The 9,903-nt window shown below is 39.3% G+C and overlaps 3 protein-coding genes across 7 annotated transcripts in view; 1 reads left to right on the top strand and 2 right to left on the bottom strand.

The window, feature by feature from the left end:
• Nucleotides 1-5,686, bottom strand: part of poln (polymerase (DNA directed) nu) — a 70,370-nt gene extending 64,684 nt beyond the window's left edge. For 2 of the 3 annotated variants that reach the window (XM_062066001.1, XM_062066005.1), the window contains exon 1: nucleotides 5,589-5,686. The gene's annotated coding sequence lies outside the window, so the exon portion shown is untranslated. Of the gene's footprint in view, nucleotides 1-5,117; nucleotides 5,139-5,588 lie in introns of those variants that run through there. The other variant, XM_062066002.1, reaches the window with a different exon arrangement.
• On the top strand, nucleotides 4,887-7,854 carry txn (thioredoxin). Its single transcript, XM_062066008.1, has 5 exons — nucleotides 4,887-5,021; nucleotides 7,050-7,154; nucleotides 7,228-7,293; nucleotides 7,437-7,502; nucleotides 7,575-7,854. Exons 1-5 carry the CDS (start codon nucleotides 4,998-5,000, stop codon nucleotides 7,638-7,640), a joined length of 327 nt encoding a protein of 108 aa, XP_061921992.1. The 5' UTR covers nucleotides 4,887-4,997; the 3' UTR covers nucleotides 7,641-7,854.
• Nucleotides 5,972-9,903, bottom strand: part of svep1 (sushi, von Willebrand factor type A, EGF and pentraxin domain containing 1) — a 141,806-nt gene continuing 137,874 nt past the window's right edge. For all 3 annotated transcript variants that reach the window (XM_062065996.1, XM_062065998.1, XM_062065997.1), the window contains one exon: nucleotides 5,972-8,175. In XM_062065996.1, coding sequence (XP_061921980.1) covers nucleotides 8,145-8,175 — 31 coding nt within the window. In that variant the 3' untranslated portion in view covers nucleotides 5,972-8,144. The remainder of the gene's footprint in view (nucleotides 8,176-9,903) is intronic.

The following is a 9,903-nucleotide window of genomic DNA, read 5'->3' as shown; positions in this document are numbered from 1 at the left end:
CTGAATATTGACAAAATATGAATGTCACACCCTTTTTCGATCGACATATTTTACAATCAACTGAAACGCAACAAAAATGCAACAAACAGTGAAATATGAACGCGAAGGGTACAAAATAAACCCACCTACAATCTGATATATCTGATACATCACTAAGCTTTAGAACTTTGTTGTGAAAATCTCCTTCCACGTCTGTGGAAACGCTCCCCACCCACACTGCTTGGTGCCTCGTCTGAGCTGCTGTGATGTAGATTACCATAGTAACTAATTAGATTACCATAGTAACTAGTATATCATCCACAAATGCAGATTCCAACCATTGAAATACTTTGTATAGTTCAAGACTCATGGTGACTTGAAAACATGACTGCACATCATAATGGCAGCTACAGTTTCCATCTTAAAGATCTAAAAAAATTATTTGGGAATGTCCTGCGGGCCAGATTGAAAAGCTTAACGGGCCGCATGTGGCCCTCGGGCCTTAAATTGCCCAGGTCTGCACTAGACACACCAATAAGCTTGTTTATAGATCAATCAATCAATCAATCAATCAATGTTTATTTTTATAGCCCTAAATCACAAGTGTCTCAAAGGGCTGCACAAGCCACAACGACATCCTCGGTACAGAGCCCACATAAGGGCAAGGAAAAACTCACCCCAGTGGGACGTCAAAGTGAATGACTATGAGAAACCTTTGAGAGGACCGCATATGTGGGTAACCCCCCCCTAGGGGAGACCGAAAGCAATGGATGTCGAGTGGGTCTGACATAATATTGTGAAAGTCCAGTCCATAGTGGATCTAACATATCAGCGAAAGTCCAGTCCATGGTGGATCCAACATAATACTGAGATGTACAATAAAACTCCTCATAGGAAGTTGCCATTTGTTATATTTGTTCTAACTTTGTGACATGATACAATGCACATTTATGAACATGTAAGATATAAATGTGACAGATTGTAGCCAAAGGCTGGTTTCTATCTGCAGTTTACCATCAACACTGCTGGGGATCTCATTGCAAAGAAACAAGCCCAGGGCTCCCACTAATTAAGCGTTATAGTGAGTTGTAATTTTCACGCACTTATTTTTGCTGTATTTCTCTGGCACATTTGGAAAGCCGGTCCCTGAAAATAATGCCTGACATTAAACCGGTCCGTAGTGCAATAAAAGGTTGGGGACCCCTGACTTACAACACAAAAGCTAAAAAAGTTTAGTGTATGTATATTGTTTTAGCAGAGCTGAGTAACTGATTAACGGAAGGCACCACCTCATGTAAACCAATCAGTAGCAACCTAAGGCGGGTCTTGGCGTCTCTTTTTTTCCCACACACACTCTTTTTTCCTCAAACTTGGCGACTTTCTCGCTCAATCTAATATCTTTGCAACTCCTCTTAGTGACTTTCTTTCTCAAAAGCGACAACTTTTGTGGATGTTTTGGAGACATGGAAGCGCATATCACTCTAATGTCCTTAACGTACAAGCGGCAAATTGAGCCTTTCCTCCCTGACTCCTGAATGTCTGCTCTTAGACAGATAGTACTGGAAACACATTTTGTTGTACTTTTAAGTGCAATGACCGTAAAGTCCATTCCAGTCAGAGCAGAGAGAAGACGCACACCCACTCATTGCAAAAGTCCCGCTGCTCCTGTCTGGGTTTAACAGTGTGAGATGTACATTTTTAATCACTGTTGCGCTTCAAAAAAACACAAACCAATTGTTCATGTTAATGACCCAGTCAATAGATTTGGTTTGTTTGTGAATATCTCAACCTTTCACTCTTTTGACCAAATTTGATAACATTTTACGATGTAGAACAAAGACAAATTTTAATCATAATTTGCATTTTTAACTCACTTTTTACATATTGCACTTTTTTGCACTAATTCCTCTCTTCGACAATGTCCACTGTAATCAATTATGCAAATTAGGTAACGATGTCATCTAGTGTTAGATGTAAATATAAACGGAATACATCCATCCATCCATTTTCTACCGCTTATTCCCTTCGGGGTCGTGGGGGCGCTGGAGCCTATCTCAGCTGCAATCGGGCGGAAGGCGGGGTACACCCTGGACAAGTCGCCACCTCATCGCAGGGCCAACACAGATAGACAGACAACATTCACACTCACATTCACACACTAGGGCCAATTTAGTGTTGCCAATCAACCTATCCCCAGGTGCATGTCTTTGGAGGTGGGAGGAAGCCGGAGTACCCGGAGGGAACCCACGCAGTCACGGGGAGAACATGCAAACTCCACACAGAAAGATCCCGAGGCCGGGATTGAACTCACGACTACTCAGGACCTTCATATACAATGATTTGCAAATCATTTTCAACCCATTTTCAGTTGAATATGCTACAAAGACAACATATTTGATGTTCAAACTGATAAAAAAAATTGTTTTTTGCAAATAATCATTAACTTTAGAATTTGATGCCAGCAACACGTGACAAAGAAGTTGGGAAAGGTGGCAATAAATACTGATAAAGTTGAGGAATGCTCATCAAACACTTATTTGGAACATCCCACAGGTGAACAGGCAAATTGGGAACAGGTGGGTGCCATGATTGGGTATAAAAGTAGATTCCATGAAATGCTCAGTCATTCACAAACAAGGATGGGGCGAGGCTCACCACTTTGTCAACAAATGCGTGAGCAAATTGTTGAACAGTTTAAGAAAAACCTTTCTCAACCAGCTATTGCAAGGAATTTAGGGATTTCACCATCTACGGTCCGTAATATCATCAAAGGGTTCAGAGAATCTGGAGAAATCACTGCACGTAAGCAGCTAAGCCCGTGACCTTCCATCCCTCAGGCTGTACTACATCAACAAGCGACATCAGTGTGTAAAGGATATCACCACATGGGCTCAGGAACACTTCAGAAACCCACTGTCAGTAACTACAGTCGGTCGCTACATCTGTAAGTGCAAGTTAAAACTCTCCTATGCAAGGCGAAAACCGTTTATCAACAACACCCAGAAACGCTGTCGGCTTCGCTGGGCCTGAGCTCATCTAAGATGGACTGATACAAAGTGGAAAAGTGTTCTGTGGTCTGACGAGTCCACATTTCAAATTGTTTTTGGAAACTGTGGACGTCGTGTCCTCCGGACCAAAGAGGAAAAGAACCATCCGGATTGTTACAGGCGCAAAGTTGAAAAGCCAGCATCTGTGATGGTATGGGGGTGTATTAGTGCCCAAGACATGGGTAACTTACACATCTGTGAAGGCGCCATTAAGGCTGAAAGGTACATACAGGTTTTGGAGCAACATATGTTGCCATCCAAGCAACGTTACCATGGACGCCCCTGCTTATTTCAGCAAGACAATGCCAAGCCACGTGTTACATCAACGTGGCTTCATAGTAAAAGAGTGCGGGTACTAGACTGGCCTGCCTGTAGTCCAGACCTGTCTCCCATTGATAATGTGTGGTGCATTATGAAGCCTAAAATACCACAACGGAGACCCCCGGACTGTTGAACAACTTAAGCTGTACATCAAGCAAGAATGGGAAAGAATTCCACCTGAGAAGCTTAAAAAATGTGTCTCCTCAGTTCCCAAACGTTTACTGAGTGTTGTTAAAAGGAAAGGCCATGTAACACAGTGGTGAACATGCCCTTTCCCAACTACTTTGGCACGTAATTGCAGCCATGAAATTCTAAGTTAATTATTATTTGAAAAAAAAACAAAAAGTTTATGAGTTTGAACATCAAATATCTTGTCTTTGTAGTGCATTCAATTGAATATGGGTTGAAAAGGATTTGCAAATCATTGTATTCCGTTTATATTTACATCTAACACAATTTCCCAACTCATATGGAAACGGGGTTTGTATAAATCGACGTTAAAACATACCAAATCGGTGTTTAAAAATGCCTTTTCTTTCAAACGCATCATGCCACTAAAGTCTCATTTTTGTCATTTTCTGAAACTTGGCAGCCTTTAGCATCTTTTATTGTACAACATATATCCAATGGCAATTTCAGGCAAATTTGAGGAAAAAGGATGCCAATATTAAAATGTTTTAAAAGTGGCAAAAGATTTAAATGAATGGCAAAAAAAATGAAGAAATGCCTGTCGCTACGGTCCACGCATGCGCGAATACTACGTCACTTTCGTCAACTTGTTTTACGGTAATAATGTTGGCGCACGCCGTCACTGTTACCATGGTTTTCTTTTTTGGTAATATTTATTTGAATAACAATGTCATGTACAAGATTACATACAAAACAAACGTTGCTTAATAATACAGTATTTACTTTGAAACCGTACATATCTGTGCTCAGTAATCAATCTTTTTTTGATACTTTATTTACATCAATTCACTATAATGACAATTTTAAAGTCTACTTTTTGTTAAGTCGCATTAATAAATTTATGGATGGGTTAATAAAATATTCAAATATCACAGAACACCCAAAAAAGGGACAAGCGGTAGAAAATAGATGGATGATGCAACAGAAGCACCGTCGCAAAAAAACTGAAAGTCCAGGAAGAGGCGTAGTCTTCGCGCATGCGTGGACCGATCGTGTTGTGAATGCCCCAATCAGAACAAACGCATCACAATAGGAGCTCCTTCTTACTCATTTTCCAGAATTTGTCAAGTCATTGTGACTTGAACTAAAAAAAAAAAAAAGGTATTTTCCGGCTGTAAATAGTGAGTCAAGAAATACGTGTACTACATTAAAAATAATGACCATATGCACCTATCAATGACAGTGTTTGACATGCAAATACAAAAACATGCGTGAAAAAAGAAGTGTTTATGGTCTAAAGCGCAACAGGAATGCAAGCTGGTGAAACGCCAAAATAAAACGAACATGTATTTATAATAATAAGTCGGGCTTTTATTTCTTGAAGTTACCAATTGGCTTCCGCCTGTGGCTTTCTTTGCGCTTGACACAGGACAGTGTATACAAGGCGTCAAAAAGAAACCATTCCTACTCTTCCGTTCAGTGTCACGTTCACATTCGGGGCGTATTGCAGCAACTGTCACCATGGTTCGCGAAGTTAAAGATTTGGTAAGTTGTTGTTTTTTTCACCTATTCTCTAACAACTTTCATCCATCCATCCATCCACTTTCAGTAGCGTTAATACAAATAAAATAAAAATCTTACCGTTTAGAAGCTGCATAGGCACCTCCCCACGTTAATATTTACAACGTTTTGCAGCACACCTGGGTTGTAATAACTTTTATTTGTATCTGACTTTAACCCAAATAGTCTGCATTATGTTCACACAAATTTCCAATAAAATATCAGCATCGTGTTTGCTAACACCGTCTTCCAGGGGGGTTAATACCCGACCAGGGCAGGCCTCGCCCGGGCAGTCGGTACTCGGTAGTGTCGGTGCTGTATGCTAATGCTCACCGAAAACATGGCTCGCTTTTTATACCACGCCAGGTAGCCTAAAGGCGTATTTATAATGTTGATAGTTATTTAGTAATAATGTCAAAAGAAGTTAAACGTGAATCAATGAAAAGCCACGAGGAGGCTATGTGTTTGTTCGTTTAAACTCGTCAACTTAAGTTGTATACTTTTTATACTATTCGTAGCTAAATATTAAGTCCTACAATATCGTATACTTACCTTTTTGTTAGGTTTCCTGGAAGAAATGACGTTTAGTTCCTGTAATACTCCTCACTCTACAACGCATTGTTTGGTGCTGCATTCAATGTAAATGTAACGAGTAGGAAAAATGGCACTTTGCGTAGGATTGATTGATTGATTGAGACTTTTATTAGTAGGTTGCACAGTGAAGTACATATTCCGTACAATTGACCACTAAATGGTAAAACCCGAATAAGTTTTTCAACTTGTTTAAGTCGGGGTCCACTTAAATTGATTCATGATACAGATATATACTATCAATATATACTATCATCATAATACAGTCATCACACAAGATAATCACATTGAATTATTTACAATCCGGGGTGGGTGTGTGTGTGTGGGAGGGGGTGGGGGGGGGGTAGGTTTGGTTGTTATCATCAGTCATCAACAATTGAGAACAGAGAAATGGATATTGTAACAGTGTAGGTCTGACTTGGTAGGATATGTACAGCAAGTAGTGGGCATAGAGAGAGAGAGAGCGAGAGAGATCAGAAGGCATAAGAAAAAGTATCTGCATTTGATTGTTTACATTTGATTATTAATAATCCGGGGAGGGTGTTAGTTTAGGGTTGTAGCTGCCTGGAGGTGTACTTTTATTGCGGTTTTGAAGGAGGATAGAGATGCCCTTTCTTTTATACCTGTTGGGAGCGCATTCCACATTGATGTGGCATAGAAAGAGAATGAGTTAAGACCTTTGTTAGTTGGGAAACTGGGTTTAACGTGGTTAGTGGAGCTCCCCCTGGTGTTGTGGTTATGGCGGTCATTTACGTTAAGGAAGTAGTTTGACATGTACTTCGGTATCAGGGAGGTGTAGCGGATTTTATAGACTAGGCTCAGTGCAAGTTGTTTTACTCTGTCCTCCACCCTGAGCCAGCCCACTTTGGAGAAGTGGGTAGGAGTGAGGTGGGATCTGGGGTGGAGGTCTAGAAGTAACCTGACTAGCTTGTTTTGGGATGTTTGGAGTTTAGATTTGAGGGTTTTGGAGGTGCTAGGGTACCAGGAGGTCCATGCGTAATCGAAAAAGGGTTGAACAAGAGTTCCCGCCAGAATCCTCATGGTGCTTTTGTTGACCAGAGAGGAGATTCTATAGAGAAATCTCGTTCGTTGGTTGACCTTTTTGATTACCTTGGTTGCCATTTTATCACAGGAAAGGTTAGCCTCTAGAATGGAACCTAGGTAGGTGACCTCATCTTTCCTGGTGATAACAATGTCACCCACTTTAATAGTGAAGTCATTGACTTTTTTAAGGTTGATGGGGGACCCAAACAGGATGGATTCCGTTTCACCCAAGTGTATGGATAGCTTGTTGTAGAACACAGTGAAGTTAGTGTTAAGTCAGTAATGAAGTTAGTGATATTCTTTTGCATCAAGCTACCTGAAAGGAAAATCCCAAGTTTTTTTTTTTTTTTTGCAATAAGCCTCTTCTGTTGTTGCTAGGACGACTTCCGACAAATTCTGAAGGATGCCGGAGACAAACTGGTGGCTGTGGACTTCACAGCCACATGGTGCGGACCCTGCAAAATGATGGGGCCGATTTTTGAGGTAAGCGGAGGAATACGCCTTTTTAAACACTATCTGTGTGCAATTCATTGCTGACGGATGGATTGTCTCACAGAGTGAATCGCAAAACCCTGCAAACAAGAATGTGATTTTTATCAAAGTGGACGTGGACGATTGCGAGGTAGGTGTCTGTCTTTAAGTTGGTACTTTAGCCTAAATGTCAGTCCACTTTTTAAACATACTACCAGTATTTCAGGCTCGGGAAAAATGGTAGCTCACCATTTTAAGTTTGTAGCTTCTCTGATGTCCACTTGTACTTTTCAGGATGTGAGCCTTAACCTCAAAATCAACTGCATGCCCACATTCCATTTTTACAAGAATGGAGAATTGGTAAGTTGACACTTTGTGTGTGATGTTCTTGTCAACAGCTGTTGTAGTTATTTTTTCTTTTCATTCTTACAGGTGTCTGAATTTTCTGGTGCAAACAAAGACAAACTTTTAGAATGTCTGATGAAGTACAGAACTTAGAAGAAAAAAACAGAAAAAGTTATTTCTTAGAAGCCGCCTTTTTTTTGTCCTCTGTATTCGCCGAGAACATCCACATATGTACAATGACCAGGTAGTCTATTCCATAACGACAACATTTTATTCCATCTAACATAATTCAGTGCATGGACCCTTTTCTGTATTATTCTTTCCAACAAGGTGGATTTAATAAAGCATAACTTTGAAGCCCTTCGTACCTATTTTGTCCTAATGCATATTAATAGACAGCTGTGTCAAAAGCAAGTAATCAATGGCATTTTATGCTTTTAATTAAAAAAAAAAAAATAGTTTACACATACACCAGACAAACACATCATCATTTTTACACATCGTACAAGTATATAGCAGCATATGTTTAATACTGTTGGTTCTTTTTATATGAAAAAATACAGCTTTATTTTACAAAACATTTTGGAAGAGATGATTTGGAAGGGTCAGTAACAGATTCCCCCTTTGCATGATGATTCATGTGGAGGACAAGAACAGTTAAAAGTGATAGTATCCTGACCGCCGTTTCCTGGAAAGATAGAAGGTTACATATTTACGATCTCACCATAAAGATGTTCATGTTTGGACATTTTACTGGCATGCACATTACAGACAGCTCTTTGCGCGATAGTGACAGGAATAATCCTCTCACTAATGGCAATTCCAATGTTTTTGAACAAACTTATTCATTTATATTTAAAGCTTTACAATCTGTAATATCTTCACATCTTTTTACCAAACAAAACTAAAGAAAAATAACTGAACATTAACACCTCGGCAAGCTGGTACCCAATTGACATGGTTTAGCGATATTCAGACATACAGTACATTCCAAAGTGTACACATAGTGGCCGAGCCCCCTTAAAGCTTAAAAACACTACAGCGTCAAATCCGAGTAGGTTATAAATAGGTTCCATCTTCTTTTAAACACATTAGTAGTAAGAGTCTATGTTCCCGTAATTTTCTCCATTTTATACAACTTAACAATTATCTGCTTCCGCTGACCTACTTTAGGAGGATGTGGTTTATACCAAGCTGCTCTTACCTTTTTAAAATATACAATTTGTCTTTACTCAAATAGCCCTCAGGGAGTGCTCCAATAACAAAGATCAGAGGGTCCAGGTTAATATGTTTGTGGAGAATCTTAGAGAGTTCCCCCCTAATTCCCTCCCAAAATTAGTTTTGGTGCTGTCGAATTTTGAAATTAAAAACTGTTTTAAAATTTCTCACATTCACCTTCTAACTAAATTTCTTCCATATTGGACTGCTGGTCAGTTTATGACCATTTTCACAAATTTTCTCCTAATCTTGTTCTCCAATCTCAACATTCCCTTCCAGTTCCCACTTTTCCCTCACACCAAGAGCACTGCCCGATGAAATTGACTGCAAATACTTCTATCAATATGACACTGTCTTTTCACATTTTCTTTCTTTTGAGACCCGTATTAAAACACGTTCCAGGGTAGGCCATTCTTTATGTGACCTTAAATAGCTTCTGAGCTGCAAAAACCTAAAAAAGTCAACTAAAATTAAACCACGTTTCTCCTGGATTTGATTAAATCATTTTAGAATTCCCCCTTCAAACATCATCTATAAGCCTGAAGTCCTTACTAACCCATTCCTGGAACCTAGTGTCCAACTGCCATGGTAAAAAGGCAATAATGTCAAGATATTTTTGTAGCTCTGGTAGCGACTGATCAACTAATTTTTTTTGTAATATTACTGACAACATTTTGGGTGCATTTTATCCAGGAATTTTAAATTTTATACTTGGTCCATATCTCTTTTGAGCAAAATGTTAAAAGTTGCAGTGAAAATGTAGGGCATGAACTTGCTTTGTCCACTCCCCTACCCAATACTAAAGATTCAAGTCTGGTGAACAAAGTCCCCCATAAGCTTTTTCTTACTGGTCAATTGTGTAAATTTAACTCTGGCCTTTTTTTGTTGCCAAATAACAGTAAAACTCATGTTATGCATTTTCTTAAAGTTTGTTGCTTGGATCCAAATTGGGAGGGACATAAGGAGATTTAACAGTCTATGGAGAGACTGGATAGTGGCAATACAGACCCTTTCCAAAACATTTGAATATCATGGAAAAGTGTATGTATTTCCATAACTCCACTTAAAACGTTAAACTTCCATAAATTATAGATTCAGGGCTGAAGAACAGTAACAATTATCCATCTTCTATTTTTATCTTTAGACTTAGACAAACTTTATTGATACACAAGGGAAATTGTTCCACACAGTAGCTCAG

Source organism: Entelurus aequoreus, linkage group LG12 (genome assembly GCF_033978785.1).
Source record: "Entelurus aequoreus isolate RoL-2023_Sb linkage group LG12, RoL_Eaeq_v1.1, whole genome shotgun sequence".
NCBI lineage: Eukaryota > Metazoa > Chordata > Actinopteri > Syngnathiformes > Syngnathidae > Entelurus > Entelurus aequoreus.
This window is presented reverse-complemented; position numbering and strand designations above follow the sequence as displayed.